The 27,788-nt window shown below is 38.7% G+C and overlaps 1 protein-coding gene across 5 annotated transcripts; it reads right to left on the bottom strand.

The window, feature by feature from the left end:
• Positions 1–151: 151 nt before the first annotated feature.
• LOC127640850 (85/88 kDa calcium-independent phospholipase A2-like) lies at positions 152–27,788 on the bottom strand. Of its 5 annotated transcripts, none has more exons than XM_052123522.1 (18): positions 27,677–27,788; positions 26,568–26,782; positions 21,433–21,648; positions 20,845–21,025; positions 18,323–18,510; positions 18,026–18,122; positions 17,765–17,947; positions 16,138–16,246; positions 13,472–13,588; positions 11,866–11,956; positions 11,098–11,261; positions 10,371–10,521; positions 10,143–10,279; positions 9,875–9,949; positions 9,508–9,662; positions 3,353–3,520; positions 3,082–3,155; positions 152–1,292 (listed from the first exon to the last, which is right to left on the bottom strand). In XM_052123522.1, exons 2-18 carry the CDS (start codon positions 26,774–26,776, stop codon positions 1,148–1,150), a joined length of 2,460 nt encoding a protein of 819 aa, XP_051979482.1. In that variant the 5' UTR covers positions 26,777–26,782; positions 27,677–27,788; the 3' UTR covers positions 152–1,147. The 5 variants fall into 5 exon arrangements, with proteins under 5 accessions (XP_051979482.1, XP_051979483.1, XP_051979478.1 ...); XM_052123518.1 differs by having other exon boundaries at positions 1,162–2,080; XM_052123523.1 differs by lacking the exon at positions 9,875–9,949.

Here is a 27,788-nt window from a genome sequence, read left to right as displayed (position 1 = left end):
ATTCAACATGTTGACTATGAGAACATTAGTATACTTCTATTAAAAAATTATAAAAAAACAGATATATTTCTAGTGCAGGACATGCATTTTGTTATTTCACATTTAACCAGAATGCCAGTTAGAATAATTATCATAATTTTTATTTTCTTTCAAGGTTTATAAAACTTCATGTATACACAATGTTTCAAATCAGTGCCATAGCAGCAAGTTATGGGTATTAAGTATATTAATGGTCACTTTTGTCTCAAAACAACAGATTTTAAGCTCCAATGTCAAGTTATCAACAAAAAATAACAAAGTCTGTAATGGTAGACAAACAATATTATTAATTTAACAAGGCAGACGAAAATGTGCAGGAGGTTTTCAGTTTATAAATTGTTTAAAATCTCAATATCTCCCACTAGTAACATCCCTTGTCTTCACAGATTGTAACACAAACTTTCAATGCAAAGCAAGGCTTTTCCTTCAAAGAGCAAACAACATACAAGACAATGAACACAGAAATGTCACAAAGATAATTTCCAAATGTCAAAAATGCTGTACTTCACCTGCGGTATGATAAACCCTTAAAATCATATTTGCGTTTTTTTGTTGATCCTGTTTGACCTTAAGAACTTGTCAGTTACGCTTTAAATGTTTAACATAATCAAACAGAACAAAACTCAAGAATAGACACATGTTAGATAACTGTTAAATGCAACCGTAAGATTGTAGGAGAAAAACACATGATTAAAGCGCCTAATGAGCACTTTCCATGTAGTTCACCTTTAACAGTGCAATTACAAAATAATGCAATTACAAACATAATTAAGTATTTTAGCATCCATAAAAATACAAGGTATTGTAAAAATATCTCCACAATGGTGCATCTTGCTTCAAATATATGATTGTAGTGGAAGTTTCCATACAATGACACTCTGAACTTGGTCCAATTTGTTGTATATGACACATACACAATCTGTAGATATTTAGATATTTTTTAATGTATATATTTATTTTACTTAAAAAGGTTAAATCTATCATAAACAATGACTTATAAAATATATACACCACTGTAAATGAACCCCTTATTTATATTAATATAAATTAGTTATGGATATTAAGTAACCCAAGCTACCATTCATCTCTTTCATTGTTTGCTCTGTTGTCAGAGCTGCAGCAGCTGCTGGCAGAGGGTCTGTATGATGTCTCTGTGCTCGTACAGGTACATCTGAGTCTCCCACAGCATGTCAACTAACACAGCATCACTGACCTCATCCAGCATCACCTCCTGAGACAGCTGAGGACTCAACCTGTGAAATAAAAGGGAGGAAGGTAAGAAGAAATTGCAAGCAAAATGGAAAAAGAACAAAAAGGTATGAAGCATGCAGAACAGAGTGGTGCAGAGTAGAAAGATAGAAAATTAAATATAGGGATGAAAGCAAAATATAAAGAGAAGGACAGAAGGAAGGAAGGGAAAAGAGGAAGGAAGGAAAAGAAAATGGAAATGACAGGAAGCAGTCAAACAAGGAAGGATAGAATGAAGGAAGGAAAAAACTAAACAAAAAGAAAGCAAAACAAAGAGGTGCAAATTAGAAAGAAAAATGAAATGAAAGCAAGCAAGAAAGAGAAGGATAGAGTGAAGGAAAAAAGGAAGGAGGAAAGGAAGAAATGCAGGAAGGAAATGATATGAAAGAAGCAGAACAGGGAGGTGCAAAGTAGAAAGAAAGAAAATAAAATGAAAGAAAGAAAGCAATCAAAAAATGAGAAGATGGAAGGAAGGAAGGAATGAATGGAAAATAGGACGAGAGGAAGGAAATGTAGGAAGGAGGTAGAAAAAAGAAAAGGAAATGACATTAAGCAATCAAACAAGAAGGGATAGAATGAAGAAATGAAAAACAGAAAACAATAGAAAGCAAAACAAAGAGGTGTAGAATTAACAAAATTAAATAAAAGGAAGCAAGCAAGACAAGAATAGTAGTAAGGAAAAAAGGAAAGAGGAAGAAAGGTAGGAAGGAAATGACATTGAAAAAGCAGAACAGAGTCATGTGAAGTAGAAAGAAAGAAAAATAAATGAAAGGAAAGGAAGCAAGCAAGAGAACTATAGAAGGAAGTAAGGAGGAAGAAAAGAAGGAAATTACATGGAAAAAAAAACAGAGCAGAGTGGTCCGAAGTAGAAAGAAAGAAAATGAAATGGTTGGAAGCAACCAAAAAAGAGAAGAACAGAAGGGCAGGAAAGAAATGAAGGAAAGAAGGCAGGCAGAAAAGCAAAAGGAAGAAAATGACAAGTACAAAGACAGGTAGCAAGAAAGAGAAGGAAGCCAGGAAGGGAAAAAGGGAGGAAGAAAGGCAGGAGGAAGAAAAGAAGGCAGGAATTAAAAAAGGAAGGAGGAAGGCAGGAAGGAAAAAGGAAGGAGGAAGAAAGGAAGGAAAAAGGGAGGAAGAAAGGAAGGAAGGCAGGAAGGAAAAAAGGAGGAAGTCAGGAAGGAAAAGGAAGGAAGTCAGGAAGGAAAACGGAGGAAGTCAGGAAGGAAAACGGAGGAAGTCAGGAAGGAGGAAGAAAGGAAGTCAGGAAGGAAAAAGGAAGGAGGAAGAAATGAAGGCAGGAAGGAAATTACATGGAAAAAAGCAGAACAGAGTTATGCGAAGTAAAAAGAAAGAAAATTATATGAAAGGTACCAAAAAAGAAAAGGAAGTGAAACAGAAAATCAAAGGAAGGCAAGTGACAGAGTGGTGTGGAGTAGACAGAAAGAAAATGAAATGAAAGAAAAAGCAAGAAAGCATGAAAAAAAGAAGAGGATGGAACGAAGGAAAAAGGAAGAAAGGACATAAAAGACATTGAAATGAAGAAGTGATTAAAGACAAATGAAAAAATGGGGGCGTGAGGTCATGAGCAATAAAAGAGATTAAATGATAGGAGAGGGGAATTTAGAGAAGAGAAAGACAGAGAGAAGGAAAGGTCAGCATTGTCTCACACTTCATGAAAGCCTGAAGATTTGCATAACGCACCATTACTGTTGAAATGAGACTGTGAATGAGATTCTCCACATGGCTCTTTATAACATCTAACTCAATATTACTGAGAGAAAGAACAGCACTGACCTGTGATAGTTTATATCGGTCATCTCACACCATGCACGAGCTCGGTCAACTGCACAGCCATCAGAGTCCGTGCACTGAGAGACCAAAAAAAAAAAGAATTTAACTAAAAATAACACAAGTGCAATGCCCTACTACAACCACAAAAATGATGCTTAACTGTGAGAATTTCCATCCATCCAAAAGAAATAAATACAGATTGTTTTCGCTAAAACAACTCTTTAAATGTCAGATTAATATTCAGTGTGAGGTATTTTTATGTGTGTAAACTCACACAGTCCACGAGCATCTTGCCCAGTTCTCTGACGCCAATGAAGGTCTTGGCCAGCTCCAGAGGGTTTGAAGGCCTAAAAACATCGACAGAGTTCACCGCTACCTGAGGGGGTTTACCAGTACCCAGCGAGACGACCACACCTAACCTGCACACTTCTGCCTCACGACCCTGAGAGATAGAGAAAGAAATAGATTAGCCTATATTTGGAATATATTTTTTTTTAAAAATACAAAAACTGTATGTAATACATTTTATATATAGATATTATGGTTAATTAGGGCTGTCAAACGCTTAAAAAAATAAATAAGAAATTCGCACAAATCTATCAAATCAATGCATCCTAAGAAAGAAGCCCCCAAAACACAATTCAAAACAAATAACACATAATAATTCAAATATTTATAAATATAATATATAAACAGATTTTCAGATACAGTATATTGCATTATTGTGGCAGACGAGTAATGCATTGATTAGACCAGTGGTTCTCAACCGGTGGGGCGCGCCCCGGACACTCTCCCGGGGGGGCGCGAGTAGGCTACGGTGGAAGGGGAAACAAAACGGGAAAAAAAAATTTTTTGGGCACTTTTTTTTTATCACTAAACTACTGTCATAAAAAGTTATAGTTTTGTATATACATTACTCCTGAATAAAAACTTAAATGTGTTTGGACTGATTTAAAAAAAAAAGTTTTGAACAAATTTGATTGGTTTGTCGATAGTGAGCGCAAATGCAGGTGATAAGCATAAGCGGTTTCATTAAGCGAGTCATTGAGTCGTTCATTCAAACGATTCGTTCAAACGGCCGATTCATCAAGAATGAGACAGATGTTTGTGAATGGGTCATTGAATCTTTGACTCAACCGATTCGTTCACAACACTGAATCATTCAAAACACGATTGAGTATTGTGAGATGCGCTATGCTAAATAAATAACAATATATTGTTGTAACAGCAATATTTCCAAGTTTTGTTTTTCACTGTAAAAATTTCATGATTTGCCAATGCAAAGAGAGTGCCGCCACCTTTCCCCCCCACTTCAAGCACTGATTATAACACAAACAAATCATCCTCCTGGCGGCTTTTTTTTTGTTTGTCAAAAGCGACAAATCCAGCGACTTTTACTGGTGTTTTTGGAGACTTTTGTGGTGTTTGGAGACTCGAAAGCACGAATCACTTTGCAGTTAGGCCTACTGTGCTCAACGAACAGCGGGTGCTGCCGTGAGCCCCTCTCCCGTCCAAAAGCACTCACAGGCGGTCAGTCTCTCAGTAGCCTCGCGCAGCAGTCAGAGCAGAGAGGAGACACACACCCCTCCGCGTCCAGGCTGCAAATGAATCGCGCATGCGCATGGCCGCCGCCGTTCCCGCCCTGGCTTACAGAGCGGGGTATAAATGTAAATGTTCACTCACTCTCACACAAAAATAAATCACTGCATTTAAATTGACTCACGACATAGCTTTCCATTCACTCTAGTCCAGTCTCTTGCCAAGTTCGCTTGTGCCAGCTCTCGCTAGTCTTATCAATCTCGATTTACATAGGCCTTTACTACAAAACCCCAACAGTCTTTTTAAAGACTAAACCCACAAACATTCTTTTTTAAGATTAGATCAAATCTCAGCCCTAGCCAGTATTTTTTTTTTAACTGCTAGGCAGTTGCTACACTTAGCTAAAACTACCCACATGACTAAGAGACACACACACGCACACACACACACTGACGAGGACAACAATCGTAAAGTATTAAAATAAAATCTGAATTGTCTGCAAAACAATTATTTTGTTCGTTTAATTAAAGATTGTGCCTAAGTCCCGACTGATTAGCCCCTGATACGTCTCTCAACATACACCACACACACAGTTACATATTGCCTAAACTTTATTGAAAACACATCAAAATGGAGAAATTTCTAGTGAGGACCAACAAGCCAACCGACGCACCACCAGCTGCAAAAAAGCTTCGAAGGTACGATGAAGCATACCTGCAATTTGGGTTTACAGTCACGCCTGATCTGAGATCTGTGTGTCGTGTGTACCGAGGTGCTGGCAAACGACAGTATGAAGCCCTGCAAATTAAAAAGGCACCTCGAAACAAAGCATGCTGGCATTAAAAATAAACCAGCTGAATATTTTAAAAGAAAGCTTGATGGCCTCCATCAGCAACAGGCAACCATTTCAGTGCACAGCACTGTGTCTAAACAGTGTTTGGAGGCATCGTATGTAGTGGCAAAAAGGATCGGTAAACTGGGTAAACCGCATACAATCGCCGAGACTCTCATTTTGCCGGCAGCGCAAGACATGTGCAGAATAATGACAGCAGCCAAACTCGGTGCAGTACCACTGTCCAATGACACAGTCGCTAGGAGAATTGTAGACATGTCCAATGATATCAGAGAGCAACTGATAGAGTTTGTAAAAAAGAGTCCTTACTACGCGCTGCAGCTGGACGAATCCACTGATATTGCTGGGCAGGCACAGCTCCTCACCTATGTCAGGTATCTGCGGGACAAGGCGATTGAGGAGGATGTCCTGTTTTGCCGGCCTCTTCAGTCGCACACTACAGGAGAAGCCATTTTTAATGTCCTTGATATTTTTATCCGTGAAAATGGTTTGGCTTGGGACCGATGCGTTGGCCTATGCACGGATGGTGCGCAGGCAATGACGGGGCGTGAGCGTGGCCTAGCTGCTCGCGTTCAGCAAGTAGCTCCACTTGTGAAATGGACACATTGCATGGTCCATCGCGAAGCACTAGCTGCTAAAAAAATGCCGGTTCTCTTTGACTCCGTGCTGAACCAATCCGTGAAAATAATAAATCTCATCAAATCACGGCCGCTAAACTCTCGCTTGTTTGGGGGTCCTCTGCCAGGAGATGGGGTCAGGGCACGAACAGCTGCTTCTGCACACTGAAGTTTGCTGGCTCTCCAGGGGGCGGGTGTTACAGCGGTTGTATGAGCTGCGAGAGGAGGTGAAGTGGTTTTTGACAGAAATCAAATCAAATCTGGCGAAGCATCTGGATGACACTATGTGGCTTGCGTCTCTGTCCTATTTGGTCGATATATTTGACCGCTTGAATGGCCTCAACCTGTCTTTGCAAGGCCACGAAACTCATATTTTGCTCCTTGCAGACAAAGTGCACGCCTTCACACAAAAACTAGACCTCTGGCATGGCCGCATCAGTCGAGGGAACTCCGACATGTTCCCCAGCCTTGCAGACTTTATCACTGATGCAGGCACGTCACACGATTTCTCCTCCCTATTTCAATCAGCGTCTGAGCACCTGTCAGCAATGAGAAAACAATTTGCGACGTACTTTAAAGAGGATTATCGCTCTTTTGCGTGGGTTCGAGATCCGTTTGTGTGCACAGCAAACGAGCTATCAATTGATATGCATGAACAGCTTATTGAGCTGAAGAGTGACAGTAGACTGCAGGAACTCTTTAGCTCCTGCCCTCTTTCGTCATTCTGGGCAGCATTGATGCAGGAATACCCTGAACTCTGTGACGTCGCCTTGAAGATTCTCCTTCCTTTCGCGTCGACATATTTGTGTGAGGCAGGATTCTCAAAAATGACTGCACTCAAAACGAAATACCGCAATCGTGCACAAATCGAGGATGATTTGAGGCTATGTTTATCAAACATTGAGCCAAGAATTGAGGATCTTTGCAAGGCAAAGCAGGCTCAGGTCTCACATTAACATCACCTACCAGCAAGCTTCTGTAAAAAATGCAGATGATGCCTACTATTAGGCCTAGTAATAATAACAATAATAAAGCATAAATTAATATCAGAGGTCTGGTGCCAATTCCCAATTATAGCAATAGCCTAGTAATTATAATAGGCCTACTGATGATGATAATAATAATAATAACAACAACAATAAAGCATGTAACCTCATATAATTATATAGCAATAGCCTAGTAATGATGATATTATGAGTTACTACTACTCATAATAATAATAATAATGCCTGCAAGCTCACATTAGAAGTCTGGTGCTACTGCCAATAATAATAATAAAAATAATAATAATAATAATAATAATAACAACAACAACAATAAAGCATGGGGCGGGGCGGGGGGCACTGGGGCCCAACTGCAATGAACCAGCTTTGGGGGGGCCCAGCTTGCAAAAGGTTGAGAACCCCTGGATTAGACAATACAATAAAGTGGATTTAGAAATCAAAACACTGTTTTAGTCCCACATCACTGAACACAAGCCTATAGTCGACAGCAATCCATTTTGCAATTGAGTTTGTCAATCGTTCTTCAAAAGTCCTGTTGTTCCGATAGGTTTGCACAATGATGAATTATTTTGTCCACCTATGTGCATATGTATCAGACAGATGCTTTTCAAGCATCTCATTGGTTTTCAGCATCATAAATTGTGCGTTTTAGTAGAAGTAGACCGATATATCAGTTTTACCGATTAATAGTTGCTATTGAAACTATCGGTTTTCGGTGAAAATCAATGCTTGCCGATATTTGCTGTTGCAACTATCTATTATCGGCGAAGATTAATGATTGCCGATATTTGCTGTTGCAACTATCTATTATCGGCGAAGATTAATGATTGCTGATATTTGCTGTTGCAACTATCTATTATCGGCGAAGATTAATGATTGCCGATATTTGCTGTTAGAACTATCGGTTATCGGCGAAGATTATTGATTGCCGATATTTGCTGTTGGAACTATCGGTTATCGGCGAAGATTAATGATTGCCGATATTTGCTGTTGGAACTATCGGTTATCGGCGAAAATGAATGCTTGCCGATAGTTGCTGTTGGAACTATCGTTATCGGCGAAAATCGATGCTTGCCCATAGTTGCAGATATTTTTTTGTTTTGTTATTATTATTTCTCTGTGGCTGGCTTGGTTCTACAGTATAAAAGTGGCCTCTAGAGGTCAAATAAAAACAATCTAAATCTTTCATCATTGACAATATTCATCCATGATTTTATCCTCACTTCAATATATCCAGTATTTTGGTATTTTGACTGATAAGACAATCAAGTTTTTTAAATTGAAGCAAATTAAATTGTAAATAAGAATAAACCTTATTACTCATTAAACATGGTATATCTAATGAAATATATGCATATATACAAAACCCTTCATCTGGTGAATATATTTGACTTTTAGGGTGCTTTCACACTTTTTGTGAAAGCACGATTGCTTTGGACCGAACCAGAGTTTGTTTCTTTCCCCCTCCCTGTCCACATCATATTTTTTGAGTCCGAACCACAGTCTGATTACAACATAAACTTGAGTATAAGCAGCAGCTGTTTACCACTTTATCTAGGTAACAACTCGAGAAGACGTCACTGTGTTAAGTGAAGTATTAAAGTTTGTCTCTTTGGATTTACCACGAAAACTTGCCATGCACAGAACAACACTTGTGTTTGTCTCCCGCAAATGCATTGAACGTGCAATGATGTGATGAATATTAGCGTTTGTCTGCCGTGAGCCTGCGGATGTGTAGCAAGAGATGTGAAGAACGGAAAACAGCGTTCACATTATCCAAACAAACCGAACTTCGACGTCAGTCGACCCTGTGTGCGCATCAAAAGTGCTAGTGTGAAAGCACCATTTAAGGCTTCATTTGGAAATATAGACCAGTATAATGAAAGCAAGACTCATAGATGTTAAAAAACAACGACTATCTTCCAATTAATCGGTTATCTGCATTTTTCACCACTTTAGTCATCGGTATCGGCAAAATCCACTTTCGGTCAACCACTAGTTTTTAGGATACTGTTAAGTTAAAAATAGTTAAAATTATGAAAATCACGTTTTGAGATTCCTGCATTCTGTTGTGCTTTGTCTACCTGTCAAGTATGTGACCTGACTTGTGGGGCTGCACTGCTTGTGAGATTTGTTGAGGCACACTGACTGCCTCCTACAGACGCAGCTCATAAAATCATAAAGACACAAAGATACATGTACTTCCAGCTTGAATTGCTCCAATAGTAGGAAAATAAGTACTTTTATTACAGAATTTATTGACTTGTCAGGATGCATGATTACTTGCGTAATTTTTAAAAATGCGTTATGTTTTATATATATATAATGACACTAAAATCGACGGCACTAGATTAAATATGGCATAGTCAATTGAATTTGTTCATTAAAGGGAGTCATGAATAGCGGTATAACAGACCTGTGCCTTCAAGTCTTTGTTGAACTGGTGTATTTCTGTCATGGCATCAAGCGTCGGGTTATTGGCCAGCAGCGCTCCGTCCAGAAAGCGACCCATTGGACGAAAATACGTTGGAGCGGCTCCACTGGAACGGGCGGCACGCCAAACTAATTGCTCTAAGAGAAAGAAAGAGAATGAACAAAAACTAATGAAAGCAAGAGAGACAGAGAAAAAAAAGAAAGATAAGAGAATGATTAAGCAGACAATTTGTGCTATTAAAAGAAACGAACGACCAATTAGCTCCAACGTGGTGTACGATTGCACAATATAATCACCAAAAATCTTGCATACAGTGACCCTTCCATTTCACACACACACACACACACACCTTCATCAGTCACCTTTCTACGCTTTCTGGGAGGTTGAGAATATCCTATTATCAAAATATCTTCATCCTCCCATCCTGCAACAGCAACAATACAACTTTATGCATCAGTTGAGATAGATAACACCAGCTAGAAGATAACTAACAAACCCTGAGCGTGTGAGACTCTGCTCATAAAGAGCCGGAGAGGAAGATAATTATTTTTACTGACACAAACATAATTAGTGTAACGAGATTCCAAGAATTAATGCAGGCAAGAGAGTGAAGTTACCCTGTGGCACAGTATGGGGTTGAAATGTGGCCGTAGACCTATATGGAGGGTCTCTCTGCAGGGCTGGCGGGTTGTAATTACGAAACAGATGCAATTCTCCAGGGTGTCTGTCAGCGAGAACGCTGGTCACCATCACCCTGAGATAAAGACAACAGAGAAATTAAACATAATAACCTAATATATAAAAATGCAATAACTATTCATCTGAATATGTATACACAGCAGTACCTGGGGTGTGTGACATCTGTCATCTTGGTATTTTCTCCAAATTCATTCTTTAGAAATTCCTCCAGAGGGCCAGACTCATATGGCCGAGAACCTTTAAACACCTCTTCCTTCATCCTGAAGTACAGGCAGCGCAGATACTCAACCGATTTACCTGTATAGGTGCACAAGCATGCAAAAATGATGCTGCTGGAGCCACGGCAGTGCGTTAGTATATTTACAAGGGTTAAAGGGTGTTGTTAGGCATAAGCAATATTATAATTTGCAATGTGATAAGAAAAAAATAATAATAATATATATATAAAAAAAAGACTTTTGAAAGACCAATTTGGAATGCCCAATTCTCAAAGTCCTCGTGGTGGCGTAGTGACTCGCCTCAATCCGGGTGGTGGAGGACGAATCTCAGTTGCCTACGCATCTTAGACCCTCAATCCGCGGATCTTATCACATGGCTTGTTGAGCACGTTACAGCGGAGATGTAGCACGTGTGGAGGCTTCACGCTATTCTCCGCAGCATCCACACACAACTCACCACACGCCCCACCGAGAGCGAGAACCACATTATAGTGACCACGAGGAGGTTACCCCATGTGACTCTACCCTACCTTGCAACCGGGCAAATCTGGTTGCTTAGGAGACCTGGCTGGAGTCACTCCACAACACCCTGGAACTCAGGACTCCAGAGGTGGTAGTCATTTTTTAATTTGAAGTTTTTGATATGTCTACCCACCGTGAACAATGGCTAAGGCCAGTATGCCACCAGTGCTGGTTCCAGATACCCAGTCAAAGAGTTCCCTGATGGGCCGTCGTGCCTCTTTCTCCAAAGCGATCAAAATCTGGATCAGAACCAGACCCTTTATTCCTCCACCATCCAGACACAACAATTTGTCTGTTCTTTAGAATAGAAAAGACAGCGAGTGATTATTCTGTGTACACGTGTTGTCTTTTAATGTATGTTAACTAAATGTAATCAGACAAGCCAACATGTCCGAAAGAACACGAAACAAAAAACGCTGATACATGGATATAAATGATCAATACAAAAAAAACTGAACAAATCAAAAAACAAAACTTATTAATACAGAGGCCTGTTGCACAAAGCTAGTTGAACATCAAGTTTGACAAACCAGATTAGCCAAACCGGTTTAGATCAGTTTCAGCGATCTCAAGAATCTTGCTATAAACGGTCTGTGTCAGCTCTACAGTTTGATTCTGAGTTTGTGATTAACCCTGAAGCTCGTGCACATGTATGAGGAGGGAGTCGGTGCGATTTACTTCTCGTGAGAAATTCAGCGTGATTGACGTCTCCACTGAAGATCAAGATATCATTATGAAAATATGAAGAATTTAAACCGCTGCTGTCGAAAAAATATAATGTACAATTTAACTGATATACAGTGCATCCGGAAAGTGAAAGTGAAAAGACATTCAAGATATAAGTGGTATCTTTACTCCACAAACAGATAAGTCGAGCATAAATACAAAATCAAATACATACTTCCCGCTTCCTGTTTTGAGTCCATCCACCTCTGCAAACCCCCGACTCATTGCCGTAACAGCTGCCACCCCATACATGATGTCATCAAACCCTGTAGGCCAATCACAGGCAAGATGTGAGAGTACTGAACCGATCAGATGCATGGAGAAGCTACTTCAGTCAGGGGCGTTGAAAACGGGGGGTATAGGTCTACATGGGTCAAAGGAACTATGCACACGTCTGGTGCATGCATTAATAGTAGTTTAGCATGGGAATTGACTGATAAGGAGTGACTACTAGCTGTCTTGAGTCATTACTTTCCTAATCTTGATAGAAAAAAGGTCAGGCTTCAGCAAACTTTAACAAGTTATGGGCGCTTAAGAAACACAGTTCATAAAGCTTTGAAATCTTGAACAATTTGTTTCAATCAAATGCTTCGAAGCGTACATCACACTGGTTAAGTCATATTATTTCACCAGCATTATGTCAATCACAGCTAACTCAAAGGAACACTAATCTCACCCATAGTAACTAAAGAGTAAACCCATATCATAACATTAAATGGAAATTAAGAACACCCCAATACAGTCCCCAAAACCTGCACAGATGTGCCTCTTACATTATGCAATGACAACAGCCAATAGCAAGTCCTCAAGCATAAATAACTACAGACGTTACAGTATATTCCTGATAAGGACTATAATTCAATGTAGTTTTAGCATCTGATATTCATTTATATGTGTAAATGTGCCATTTTGCCCTTTGCACCAAGAAAAGTGAAAAAATGCAGACGTCTGATCGATCCATTTAACCACTGATCTACAAAAGCCCCAGAACCTGAATAATAAAAAAGCAAGAACTGAATGAAAGTGGATGAGGGTGCATTGTCACGGTCATTCAGTGTTGTTTGTAGATGCATGTTGACCCATAAGATGTTTCATTACACACAAGTCCAGAAGTTTATGTAAGTAGTTATAACTTGCATGATATGACTTATGTGATAGTCGCAGAATGACCATTTACTGTTTGTACAATGTTATCAAGCTTATCAAGTAAAATAACGTTGTTTTAAAACATATGTGGGTTTTGTGTTGTTCGTTCAAGAGCAAAATTTGACTTAATTCACAATAAGCAGAGGGGCACAACTACACATTTCCGAGCGGGTAAGCAAAACTACATTTTGTGCCCCATGTAACTGTCAAGCAAGGGGGGAGGGGGTATCTTGTTACCTTGGTAACTTGATATTGAAGATCAGTCATAAAAGTCAGCAGAATTAGACAAAGTAGGATAATGATATATCTATATTGCTTTATATCCTATTACTGGGAATGAGTAAAATTATCGGTACGTTGCTTAAAAAACATGGTAATAATAAAGGATTTAAGTCAAGTATTTTAAGAAATTAAGAAATGCTGAAGGTCTTTTTAGGGAGTGAGGAAAATTTCTGAAAGAGTGAAAGTAGGATAGAATATCATCCGAGGAGAATACGAAAATGTCACATTTCAACTTAAAGGAAAAGGGAAAAAAAAGAAAACTGTCTAAAAGTACAAAGGAAACAGGGACTGATGGACAGAGGCTAAAGTGTCAAGACTGAGAGGAAACCAGAAGATTTAGGGCGGGGCTTTACCTATCCCATGAGGTGGAGCTTTATTGACACTGGGGGAGGGGGTGTCAAAGTAGGATGGATGACACCGTTCAGCCCCTACACTACACAGCATGTTCAAGAGCACCTTACGGTTGGGCCCTTCAATATGAGCGAAGGATTAGACACATGCACCACACCACACCATGCACACAAAAACAAGAAAGAGATTATGAAATGATTAAATGCACAAATGAACAAACAAGAGCTTTTTGTTTAAAAAATGGCATTGCATTGTTATACAAAAACACACAGACATGCAAACAACATCATGTATGCAATGCATTTATGCAGAGAAGCAGATTATCTTACAAAAATGGTTAAACATCAGGAGTTATCAGCCAGCTTTTGCCAGTTTTTCAAGATAATAGTGATAGCTGTCAACTGTATATACGCACACGCACACACACACACACACACACACACACACACACAAAGACAAAGATCCCCCATTAAGCCTTAACAGACTGTAGGGGCAAGTGCTGTTAGCGAGCACCTCTGAAGGCCGGAACGGTACACGAGGTGGTGGGTGGCCAGCACCACGCCCGACCGCCTTTGTCTCCCCAGTGGCGATGTTTACACACCACACGCACCAAGTACTCATTTTAGTCGACCTAGGGGAGGACCAGGACCGGTTCAGATAATAGTCACTGGTGTTGGCCATGAGCAGGAATCGAACTCAGGTCGCCAGGTTCGTAGCACAGCGCGCTAACTGCTACACTACCGCTCCCCCCATATATATATTATATACGATCAGAACTGCCTAATATTATGTAGTAGACTTTGTCAGTTCAAATCAGTCTGGCCATTCTCTATTGACCTCTCTCATCAACGAGGAATTTCCATCCACAGAACTGTCACTCACTGGATGTTTTTTGTTTTTGCCACCATTCTAGAGTAAATTCTAGAGACTGTTGTGCGTGAAAATCCCAGGAGATCAGCAGTTACAGAAATACTCAAACCAGCCCGTCTGGCACCAACAATCATCCATGCGATTATTTAATCAGACAATCATTTGGCAGCCTTGCGGTGCATAAAATCATGCAGATACAGGTCAGGAGCTTCTTTTAATGTTCATATCAACCATAAGAATGGGGACATTTTTTGATTTAAGTGATTTGGACCATGGCATGATTGTTGGGGCAGTTCTGTGGAAGGAAATGCCTTGTTGATGAGAGAGGTCAACAGAGAATGGTCAGACTGGTTAAATCTGACAAAGTCTACAGTAACTCAGATAACCAATCTGTACAATTGTGGTGAGAAAAACAGAATCTCAGAATGCTATTCTATTCTGGTTGGCACTGTTTTGGCGGCATGAGGGAGAAATACACAATATTAGGCAGGTGTTTTTAATGTTGTGGCTGATCTGTATGTATATGCACTGATGAGCCAAAACATTATGATCACCTGCCTAATATGCTGTTGGTCTGCCGAGTGCTGCCAAAACAGCACTGATTCACAAAGGCATGGACTCTACAAGACCCCTGAAGGTGTCCTGTGGTATCTGGCATCAAGACATTAGCAGCAGAACCTTCAAGTCCTGTAAGTTGTGAGGTGGAGCCGCCATGGATCGGACTAGTTGGTCCAGGACATCCCACAGATGCTCAATCGGATAGAGATCTGGGGAATTTGGAGACCAAGTCAACACCTTGAACTCTTTATCATGTTCCTCAAACCATTCCTGAACAATGTGTCCAGTTCCGACGCTCACATGCACATTGTAAGTGCTTTTGACGGTGGGCAGGGGTCATCATGAGCACTCTGACCGGTCTGCGGCTATGTGTGATGCACTGTGTGTTTTGACACATTCCTCCTGTAACCATCATTAAAATTTTCTGTGACTAGTGCCAGTAGACCTTCTGTCGGTTCGGACCGGACAGGATAGCCATCGTTGCACTAATGCATCAATGAGCCTTGGGTGCCCAGCGCCCTGTTGTCGGTTTGTGCCTCCTGTCATTAGATACTCATCACTGCTGACCGGTAGAACCCAACAATCCTCGCTGCTTCAGAGATGCCCAGTCGTCTGGCCATAACAATTTGGCACTTGTCAAAGTTGCTCAGGTCTTTCCTCCTGCCCATTTCTCCTGCATTCAACACGTTCACTACGAGAAATGACTGTTCACATATCATCTAATCTACCCAGACCTTAACATGTGGCCTTGTTAGGAGATGATCAACATTATTCTCCTGTGAGTGGTCATAATATCAGTGTATACATTTAACATTACAATGTTAGTGAATTAAAAACATTTTAGAGTTGTTTTTTTCCCATTAAGTGTCTTAATTTGTATAAGTTAAATACTTTCTTCCATCCAAGCTTAAAATGCAGAGACACCTATTAGTAAACAATTCATAGGTTTATATCCACGAACAGTGTAATACTATTCTCCATTACGTATATATATATATATGCATTTCAACAAAATATATGATAGATACATTTAGATAAGATTATGGTTCCATCTTGCACACATCCCAAATTATGTCATGCATCACACTTATATAGAGGGCTCTGAAAATCTGTACAACTATAAATTGAGAGAGCTTGAACTCATTGGAGACTGTTTTACTAGTCTTCGAACTAATATGCAATCTCACTTAAACCTCTTATACCATCCCTCTCTCTCTTTCTCTCTCGCGCTTTCTCTCACCCTTGCTGGTTCGGGCAGCTATGAGTCCAGGTGTCTCTCCCAGGTCATTGTGAATCTCCACATCTGCTCCAAACACCATGAGAGCTTTGATCAGATTCATGTGGTCCAACTGTGAGACCAGACATTACAGTATGAAAGAAAGTTTATAATCTATTTGAAAACAATAAAAAAAAATGTTTCTCACACCTGGAAGATCTGAGGGTGTTTTTAAAGATTTCCTGTTTAAGTGGCATAACCAATATTAAAAGCTAAACGAGTCAAGTGTCTGGTATAATTTAAAGAAAACTTAAAAAAATAAATAAAATAAAAAATAAATAAATCTGATTTGACATTATATACCTCAGGGAGTAAATAAGGTGGCAAACCAATCAAAAGTAAAAGCATTACAAAATTTTTTTATCCTAGTGTCTTCCAAGTATCCAAAAGCCTCTCCAAACAAATAAAACATAATAATTGTACACAATAACTAATTACACACCAATGAACTAAGGTATGCTCTCTCTCCAAAGCATGAAATCATGAGTAACAAGATCTCATTCAGTTCCATTCTGCGTTATTTGAGTCATCATTGAGTCAGTGTCATGTACTTGGCGCCATCTCCTGGTGGCAATATGTAATTACAGTGAACGATCCTCTCTGCCCATATTTGGATGACTTCCACCTCTGCAGTGATCTGAATCTTAATACGATTGGTTTAGTATTCCATGATACTGGACAACCTAATACCTCATTTCCAATGTAGTCATCTGATCGAGGAAAGCTAATGTGTTGTGTGCACATTGTGCTTCGTGTGGATTATTTAATGATATCCGCATTTGATTACGTTGTGTGTGGGCTTGTTTTAAAGATAATCTCCTCTTCTAAGTACTGGTATATGATATTTTTGGTTCCATTTATTTTCATGTAGTTCTCGCAGCATATATGGAACACCTGTTTATATGTAACATGTATGTCAAAGACATATATTTAGCTATTACTCGCTTTTATAATTTTTTTGTCTGTGAGTAAAACAAATAGGCTGGTTTTATTCTACTCTTTGGATTAAACCACTGGAGTCATATTGATTACTTTTATGCAGCCTGTATGGGTTTTATGGAGCTTCAAAATTCTTTTCAACATTTACTTGCATTATAGACCTTCAGAGCTGAGATATTCTTCTAAAAATCTTTGCGTTCAACAGAAGAAAGTCATACACATCTGGGATGCATGAGGGTGAGTAAATGATGAGAGGATTGATTCAGGTCATAAAGAAATTATATAAGAATTTTTTTATTTTTTTTATTTTGCATTAGGGAAATTAAACCCATTTTTATATTATTTTATTTATTGCAGAATGGCATTCTTTTCAACACCATTAGGCAAATAATGCATCTAAACGCAATTATTCTTAATTATTCTCCAAACTATAATACAAAAGTTAAATAAAATCAGCATATCAGTCATGAGAATTAGTGTTGGGGTAGGGGAAACGTATGCAGTTTTGCATGAAAAATAATAAAAACAATTCCCCAAATCTTAATGGACATAAAAATAGGCTTCATTTTCTTTCTGCAAAGTTTTTTCTTTTAATTTTGCTGTGAAACATGACCCTAACAGCTTCTTGATTTCAGGAGATTGACCATCATACCTTCATGGCAAGGTGGAGGGCTGTGTTTCCATCCTGTCCCTTGATGTTGGGGTCGGCTCCATGTGTCAGCAGTTTCATTGCAGCCTCAAAGCGCCCTCTCTTGGTCAGGATGTGTAACGGACTCTCTCCCGTCTTACTTAGGTAGTTAAGGTTACACCCTCGGTCCAGCAGTAGACGACACATCTACAGAGAGAACGCATCACAGTCAGAGGGCTGAATATTCTTCAGGTGAAAAAAGAAAAAGCATGAAGTATTCCTAACCTCTGCAGTCTTGGCCCAGTGAAGAGGTGTTCCACCATAGAGAGGATCCTCTGCCAGAAGTTGATTCGGGTTAATGGATAAAATTGCTTCAGCACAACTAAATAAAGAGGATTTGAAATGAAAATGTCTAGATGGATTTTAAATGTACTTTAAGTTGTAACACAGCAATGTCAATCTGTTGGAATTTCTATAGTAGATTTTCATTACATTTGATGATCAGTTAACTCATTCATTGCTAATGTTAATGCAATTCACCCCTAAACCTAAACTGGATTTTCTGGAAAGATTTGCACACACCTCTTCTCACTAAACTTCATGGCAGTGTGGATTGGATAGCCATTACTTCCCATGATGTCACAACGGGCTCCGCCCACTAGCAGGCCCTTGACTGCTTCCACCCTGCCAAGACGGCATGCTATGTGTAGAGGTGTTTCCCCAGCAACATTCACCTCGTTCACACCAGCGCAGAGCCGAGCGCACAAAGCCTACAATAACCCAGAGGAACAAAGAAAAATACACAATCAGAGACATGCAAATACCTGAATATCTGTGAAAAAAGACTTAAATATTTTGCAGGTAGTAAGCAGGACTCAACTATAATGAGGACCCGATTGCCCAGAGCCAGTGCGAGAGAGTTTCTGGACAGCTGAAGGAACTATAAGCTTACGCTCTAACATTTGCTCATGTCCATATGTACAGTATTCAACATATGGTTTTCTGTGATGATTTGAACATCCTTCTCTAGACGGCAAACAGCAAGGTTTTCTGGAAATTGCAAGAATGATTGTTATAGTCATACTTATTGTTATAGTATGGATGCATTAGTACGAATGAGTTGGAAAATTACAAACCAATCAGTGATCGTTTGCACCATTTCCCATCATTTTCCAGCAAAAATGTGTCTATAAATTGATAGCTGTTAAAGTATCGCATTGCAGCAGTACAATTTCCAGCTATTATTGATATTTAGCTTTTATTTTAATTAGAAGTATAAAACTAGTATATTTTTGTTTACAATTTAATTAAACATATTTCTGACATATTTAGCTATTATTGTCATTATTTTAATTTAGTATAAAAATATAATTTTTTTGTAAAGAAAACTTACCATTATTTTTTATTACATATTTCTATTATAGCTATTGTTTTAATTAATTAGAAACTTAGTATTATTTTTATTTTTTTACAAAGAAGAAAAATGTAATACATTTTTTGACAGCTTTTATAGCTTTAACTTAATTATTAATTAAAAATCTATTATTTTTTTGTAAATAAAACATACCATTTAAGAATTTCTGGTAACACTTTACAACAAGGTTCCATTCGTTAAAATTTTTAAACCTTTGGGTATTATGAACAAACAATTAACAATATATTTGTATATGATTTTTGTTTTTTTTAATGTTAGTTAATAAAAACACTATTGTTCATTGTTAAAGATCAAAGTGCATTAACTAACATTAATAAATACAACTTTTGATTTTAAAAATAGATTACTATTTGTTCAAATTAACATGATTTAAGATGAATAAATGCTCAATAAGAATTGTTCATTGTTCATTCATGTTAACTAATGTTAACAAAGGGAACCTTATTAAAAAGCGTTACTACTTTTTTTTCTCTATTATTTCTACATATTTAACTTTTATAGCTATTATTTTAATTAATATTATTCCTGAATATTTAAATAAAAAAAATAAAAAAATTAAACTAACTTAACCCAGTAATATATTTAAGTAAAGTTAACATTTAATAAAAAATGTGTGAAAAAAAAACTTTTGTGTTTTTCAAAAACAGAAGTGCAAAAATGTTTTAAAAGTACAAAAAAACTTTTTTCATATCAATCATCGTTTTATCGTAGTTAAAATTTTCTTTCTTTAACATTTTGGCCTTTCATTTGTTCAACACATCCAATCCGTGTTAAATGAAGGTAACTTATTATTTAAACAGTAAAAAAGATTTTGAAACTCTTTGTAAATTTTTAAAGCATAATTCCAAAGTAAACAGTGATCTGAGGACAAAATAAGGTAAGTGACAAAATATCTGTTTCGGTATTTAGCTTATGTATTTATTTTTTGTTAAAATTGGTATCGGCCATAACATTTCATATCGGTGCATCCCTGGAGTCACGAGTTTGAATCCAGAGTGTGCTGAGTGACTACAGCCAGGTCTCGTAAGCAACCAATTTGACCCGGTTGCTAGGGTGGGTAGTCACATGGGGTAACCCCCTCGTGGTCACTATAATGTGGTTCTCTCTCTCGGTGGGGCACGTGGTGTGTTGTGCGTGGATGCCGTGGAGAATAGGGTGAAGCCTCAACAAAATTGATGTCTCCGCTGTAACGTGCTCAACAAGCGACGTGATAAGATTCATGGATTGACGTCTCAAACGCGGAGGCAGCTGAGATTCGTCCTCCACCACCTAGATTGAGGCGAGTTACTACGCCACCACGAGGACTTAGAGCGCATTGGGAAGTGGGCATTCCAAATTGTGGAAAAAAACAACAACAAAAGACCAATCATATTAATGGTTGTAAATAAAACTTTCCATTAAATAAACAATATTTTTTCACACATATTTAGCCATTATAGCTATTATTTTTATTTATTATTATTTTAAAAACCTAGAGATTTTTTTTTTTTTAAGAAATGTGTATTTTTTTCTGGAACATATAACAAAGCAATGTTAAGAATAAAAGCATTTTTTGTGGAAGGCCTGTGAAAACAATAGTGCAAGTACAAATCTGAACTACTAGCCCAACTGGGTCTACACAAAAAGTCTTGTTGAGCCCTGGTATCTAAGCTCTCTGTTTGCCTCTCACCTCTATAATCAAAGTAGAGTCTTGTTTAGCGGCGCAGTGCATGGGCGTCTCTCCGTTTTTGTCTTTGACATCTGTGCGCGCCTGGCATTCCTCCAGCAGTTCACGCACGCAGGCCACATCTCCCCTCTCACAAGCCAGGTGCAGAGGAGTCTGACCCTGACTGTTACGGGCATTCATTTGGCTGCAGGGGCCGTCAACAACAACATGGTCAGTTTGGCAAGATGTACAACATGAAAATGATGAACGCCTATGCTCGGAATAGCATACCATTCATCCTATTCTTGTAGTATGCAGTATGTATGATGTACATAAGAGTCAAGATTTATGTGAGCATAGAATACCTGGATAATCTACTACAAAATACCCATATTTAGTTACAAGATAACCAGGCGCTGCTTGCTAAATTAAACATGACAAGCCTTTCATGAGACCACGTCACAACAACGTAATATATTACCATTTCAAATGATTATTGTTGCATATTATATACAGCTTTGCATACTAGTTTGAGAAAATAGTAAGTATATTCTATGGAACATGCATGCATTTCAGTTCAAAAAAGACCTTCGACCTTTCAGGATCTCTCACCTCAAAATATAATTATGTTTCAGACAGTCTCTCAGTCCAATTTCCACAGTGATGTGAGCAGAGCTCCAGTCTGGGTGATTCCGCAAACAATCTACGATTGCCTGGAATGTCTCGGGTTTAAGTGGTGGGCGGAGCATCTCATAAAATGGGCGGAGTTTGAGGGCATATTGAGGAAACCAATTCATGGCGTCTCCCTCTGAAGCTACCTGGAACATCCTGAGAGCAACAAATAAGAGAACCAAATCACAAATAACTTCAGGTCTACTGCATGCATACAGCTACCTTTGGTTCTAAAAATCTGCATACACCAAGATAATGAAATTGTGGTTGATGACAATGAGACATTATATTTAGCATGATAGCATTGTTTAACAAGCGTTTGGACCCACAATGGCTCTTTGTGGCCAAAGCTTTCCACAACTGGTTACAGACATGAGCTGACAGTGAAGCGAATCAATTCTACAAACGGAGTTTCCCCAATATTTCAAACAGTCTGGATCTGGAAGTAAAAATATCATAAATATTTTCCAAAGGCAAACTGATTTTTAACGATAATTTATAAACTAGAGGTCGACCAATAGTGTATTTGGCCAATACCGATAACTTAAGGTGGTGGAAAAATCTGAGCCGAACCAAGTAATTGGACAATATTTTTTTAAATAGATTTATAGTTTGTTAAATGTCTTAAAAAACGGATAAAATATGGATGAATATAGTCCAAGATGAAAGATTTAAATACAGAAAATCCCCACGAGGTGTCAGTATTTGTTTTCACCTCTAGAGGCTGCGGTTATACAGCAGAATCCTGCAAAACACAGTTGAAAAAAAAAAAAAAAAACTAGCGGCAACTAGCGATATGAGATAACCGATACTTCCAAAAAAGCAACTATCAGCACAGATTATTCTGTAAAAACTGATATGTTGTTGAGTTATAAACCCTTAAAAGCCGACCTCCCGTGAGCTCCGGGGTTGTTAATCTATAGTAAGTGATGGGCAGTAGAGAAGCTAATAGCTTAACTACATTTCTGAGTAGCGAGGTGTTACCAAAAGCTACACCACTACATCATGCCTTGTACCCTGTGTTTACTATTGCCAGTTTTGAATCAGAACTAAAGATGTCCGACTCACAAATGAATCGCCCATTTGTGACGGTTCTTTACAATGAATTGGTCACACGTGATATCAAAGCGGTCTGAATCGGTTCATGATTCCACCTAAATAACTCAGAAAGTTGATGTGCGCGCTGCTAAATAATTTGTGCGCGCTCTCACTTGCCAACAAGCTAACAGAATATTTTAAAACAAAGAAAATAAAGACAATGCTGGTTGCAGTGGATTACAATCAATGGAAACCAAACCTGCAAATGCATGCTATCGTTTACCAGTGATGAAGAAGGCTTAACACTGGTGCAGCTTGTAAACGACTTCTGCAGGTAAAGATATTTTCCAACCAATAGAGTATTAAAACACATGAAACACAAGCCTACATGAAAACACGTAAAAAAGTACCATGGCATTACCATGTTTTTTGGAAATGTACCATTACCATGTTAATGCAAAAGTTTATGAATATGGTAATCATATAGCGAAGTACCGTAGTGTTCTTTGAATAACCTTGAAGAATCATTTAAATACAAAAGTGTATAACTATGGTAATCATATATCACATTATCATGGTAGTACCATGGTATTCTTTGAAGTACCTTGCAAATACAGAATGGTAAATAAATATGGTAATTGTATATCAAAGTAGGGTTGCAACGGTATGAGTTTTTCACGGTACAATAACAGTCACAGAAAATATCATGGTTTCACGGTACAGATCATTAGCAGGAGCTGGTTCCGTTACACAAGTGCAGATGAAAAACCTTTAGCTGATTGCGAGATTATCAAATAATATAAATAAGAATCTTATAAATCTGCCTCGGCAGCCCTAAATAGGTTATCACTTGGGTGGCTGCCAAAATATCTTCAATGGGAGAACCATGACATTGCTCTTTCCCTGCTGTCTGCGACCCGGTCCGAATACACCTGCGACCCACCGGTTGAGAAACACTGATTTCACACACACACACACACACACACACACACACACACACACACTTATGTGAGACCCCCTCGCCTTGCTTATCTCTGACATTTTCTCCACTACACGTGTGTGTGGCACAAGTTGACGAGTCTGATAGACAGTCGAGGAGGAAAGGAGATGCACACACGCAGGTCAGATTCTACGTCAGGTTGCATTTTTTTCTCAATACCGCAACATGGTATGATAACAGTCAATTTTCAAACCGTGGTATACCGTGAAAGCGGCATACCGCTACAACCCTATATCAAAGTACCATGGTATTACCATATGATACCATCAGTAATCACATTGTTATTGCCCAAATGTGCACGCACGCACACACACGCGCACACACAGGCACACACACACACACACACACACGGAATTTGGCCTCTGATCAAAAGCTTCCAGTGCAGACAAAAACACAACAGTGAGACACAGAATTACAGGATAAAATAAGCAGTATACGTACACAGAGTTTTATACATGAATGTCCAAAGGAAATTATGTTCAAATGGGTAAGGGTTTGAAGAGATAGTAGTGTAAATATGAAAAATAAAATGTAAAAAAAGTAATGTATGGGTATTGTAAAAGTAGCATGTATAAATTTGAATTAACATGTTATTTACATGAACATACATTTTGTATTGCCCTATACTGTATACTTGTATACTGTATTGCACTATCATTACATGACAAATCACAAGCTCATTTGAATGTGAAAATAACAAGCGGCAAATTTGCTACAAATTTGTGTAAAGTATTTGGCAAGTTTGCGGCTGCTAGTTTTGATTTTTTGTAAGGAATGCCATGGGTTTGATAAACATTATGTAAATAAGTATTTTAGATGCTTTGTCTATGACAGTATGCTCCGTGCATCTGGTGGACAAAAAAATTAAGTAGCTTAAACGTTGCAAGCTACTTTTGCCATGTAGCTTGTAGTGTAACTTGCGACTTTCTCTGAAGTGTAGCTTTTAGCTTACCTAATTTTTTTGTTGAGTAGTTGGTAGCTTAGCTACCAATTTTTTTGCATAGCTTGCCCAACACAGTCTATGGTATATGCTTCTGTTGAAGCCATCAGTTTAAAAAAATCATGGATGGGAAACAATCCACTAATCAGAGATTGTCCCAAAAGAGCTCTGCACGCAACCACCCATTTGCACGATGTACTGTACTGTCAATGATGCAAACGCGTCGGTCTCCCAACACTCTCAAACAACTTATATATTTGTATACATCTGAATATTTTGCCAAAAAAGGGCAATATATTCTTTCTATTCTTATAATCAACAAATTTAAAATAAATAGTTTTATATTTTTCCATAGTTAGTTATTGATATTTGCAATACTTCATTGGAATGTACTATAGTTCATTTCTTCATTAAAGATGTTAAGTACTTGTACCATTGTCTTTTTGTTTGGTTTTCGAATAATCTTTTTGCTTCAAAGTTTATAATATTGTGCTTATCCTCGGAGCTGGTTGGTTTAGTTCATGGCTTAGAACTGTATGAAATCCTTATAGGTAAAATGAATAGGAAAAATACTTTCTGAACCAAAGCGAAAGTGGGCAGGCACACTTGCGCTCTATTGGAAGATTAAAAAAATAAATAAAAAATAAATAAAAATAAAAAAAAAAGAGAGTACACACAGAGCTCTTCTGTGTAATTCAATTTGAAGCAAGCTAAGACTTTTTGCAAGATCACTGGAAAAAAAAGCACCTGCTACTACCGGAAGTCAATATAGGCTAGTTATTCAAAATAGCACATCTGAAAAAGTCCACAAACCAGAAAGGCTCAGTCTTAAAATAAGCAAGTTCCGAGAGGCCATTTTGTGAAAATTACAAAAATCTGTTTTCTTATTAATGTTCCATAATGGCCAGCTCAGATTATTTCACCACTAGAAGTCTAAAGCCCAAAGTATACTACAGTGAGAAGCGAACGCTGAACGTCCACTTAGAGGACATCGTGACGTGAATCATGTAATAAGCAGAGTGTGCGAGCACTCTAAACGTGCGTTGAATGCACATGCACCTGGAGTTATTTGCACTAACTAGTGGGTCCACAAGGTGGCAACACTTACATTTTGAGCCTTTGCTGTCACAAAGAAGCGCTAGAAGAATATATATAGTCGCAGCTACACATCAAGAGATGAAGGTGAAAACAACACCAATGGATGTGCAAGTCAGGAGCATGTGTGAGGAGGTCTGGAGATACATGCATTTGTATAACTTGAGTCTGAAGGACTATAAAGACATCTTTATGGGTCAATGTGACAGGGTGTAGGGCGGGGCCGGGTCGTGATTTTACACACCCAACCCCTTATCAGGCTAATCAAGCCTCCGAGAGGGATAAAGGCTGACTGCGGATGGTGGTGCGACAGAGAGAGAACGTTTACGGGCAGCTGTAAACAGTTTAACCTCCACCCTTTCAGAGTCTAAACTCCTGAAGAGAAATTCCGTTGTCTCATAGCAGTCATAGCGCACATGCCCCAAACACCTGTGTGTGTGTGTTATATGGAGTGTACTTTGACAGGCTTGTGTTCGACATTACGCAGACGCTGAGCATTCGCATCAAAATGGAAGTATACCCAGGGCTTAAGGCCACATCAACACTGATCCGCTCATTTTAATATTCCTAACGTCATCGTTTTCCAAAGTGTGCAGTTATGGAGAGCATTTTCAAAAGTCTCCATTGTCGATGAATGAGAGGTGTAAATGTAACAAAACTAAGTAGGTTAAGTGTGGACATGGTCGATACAAACGTTTACATTTATGCATTTGGCAGACACTTTTATCCAAACTGACTTAAAGTGCACTTATTCCAGGGACAATCCCCCTGGAGCAACCTGGAGTTAAGTGCCTAGCTCCAGGACACAGTGGTGGTGGCTGTGGGGATCGAACCAGTGTCCTTCTGATTAACAGTTATGTGCTTTAGCACACTACGCCACCACCAAAACCAAAAACACTACAGAAGGTCTTGAATTCCCCCACCTTACAAATCTAAAACTAGTCTAGATTAAATCTTGATCTTTTCTAGACTCTAGCAGTGAAGCACACACTCAGGGCTCACCTGAGAGCCATGGATGGGGTCTCGGGACAGAGTAGAAGGCAGTCCCATGACTGGCTCTTTTGGTTCCTGTACAGGGCCAACCTCCCCTCCTTCTTCAGCAGCACATTCCCATTATACTCCGACAGCTGCACATCCCTCACACGGTACGGGTTGGAGAATAGGCTCGACACGGTGCTCACCGTGTCCAATAAACGGCCCAGGAACTGCATGGTGACCTGGGGTAAGAAAGAGAGAAAAGTAGATTAATTTATCAGGTTCCCACACCTTTTCACCAATGCATTTCCATAACTTTTCCAGTCTGGAATACAGGACAAGTAGTGTGCATTCACTAAAGAAATTTCTATGACTTTTAATTGTTTATACTGCAAATCATGTTAAAATCACCCAATATTTCCAGGATTTTCCATAACCTTGATTCATTTTCTTCTGCTCTGAATGGCCTGTAATGATCCTAGCTGATAATATGGCTGCTCAACATGCATCAGGTACTTGCGTATCTGAAAATATTACATTTGTCTGACACGTCATCAGCATGAAAGATATGAACCAGGGACAAACAGAGCTTTTTACAGATGCAAATTGTTGTTCTGGACTGTAATCTGACAATGTGTGGCATTAATGTGAGATTCAGGTCTTTAAAAAATCTTGATAAAACTGTTGCTGCAAGCCTATGCAAATTTTTGCAATATTACTGTTGTTCAAAACTGCAACCATAGCCACCCCCAGTAACCTCTGCATTGGCTGCACATGTTCGATATTTGACTGGTTTAAAACAAATGAATGCATTGTTAGCCGCGTGAGTGCACACTTATTTATCTCAAAACCGAAAGTAACACCTAAAATGTGTCGCCGTTTAATCGTCCGATTCTCGCAATCACGATGCAACTGACGCAAATCAACACTTTTACATCTCAAAACAGAACCACCAATGAGTTAAACATTCACAAACGATCAAAGCTGACTGTTATCCGTGCACGCGACTTTGATAAGAGCCACCAAGAACAGTCACTCATTTAAGACATAATTACTCATTTATGCGTTCATTCCCATTTAATTATAAAGCCTCTTAATCAAATATTAAGTCTAATCATTAATTTTAATCACATTACCTTTACGTTAATTCATTCTTCCGCACGGTTATCGGTGTTTAGACTGAGCAGATCGGGGACGGGGACTTTTGACAGGACATCAAAAATTACTTGGACAGCATCACAACCAAGC

Source organism: Xyrauchen texanus, chromosome 50, assembly GCF_025860055.1.
Source record: "Xyrauchen texanus isolate HMW12.3.18 chromosome 50, RBS_HiC_50CHRs, whole genome shotgun sequence".
In the NCBI taxonomy this organism is placed as follows: domain Eukaryota; kingdom Metazoa; phylum Chordata; class Actinopteri; order Cypriniformes; family Catostomidae; genus Xyrauchen; species Xyrauchen texanus.
This window is presented reverse-complemented; position numbering and strand designations above follow the sequence as displayed.

Excerpts from the sequence above, each read along its gene's own strand:
- LOC127640850 (XM_052123518.1), bottom strand. The coding sequence starts at position 26,776 with ATGCAGTTCCTGGGCCGTTTATTGGACACGGTGAGCACCGTGTCGAGC. Across the intron at positions 21,026-21,432 it reads AAACATAATTATATTTTGAG|CCAAATGAATGCCCGTAACA; the intron begins GTGAGAGATCCT and ends CGGCCCCTGCAG. Across the intron at positions 11,957-13,471 it reads AGCTCCACCTCATGGGATAG|GGTTTGATGACATCATGTAT; the intron begins GTAAAGCCCCGC and ends ATTGGCCTACAG.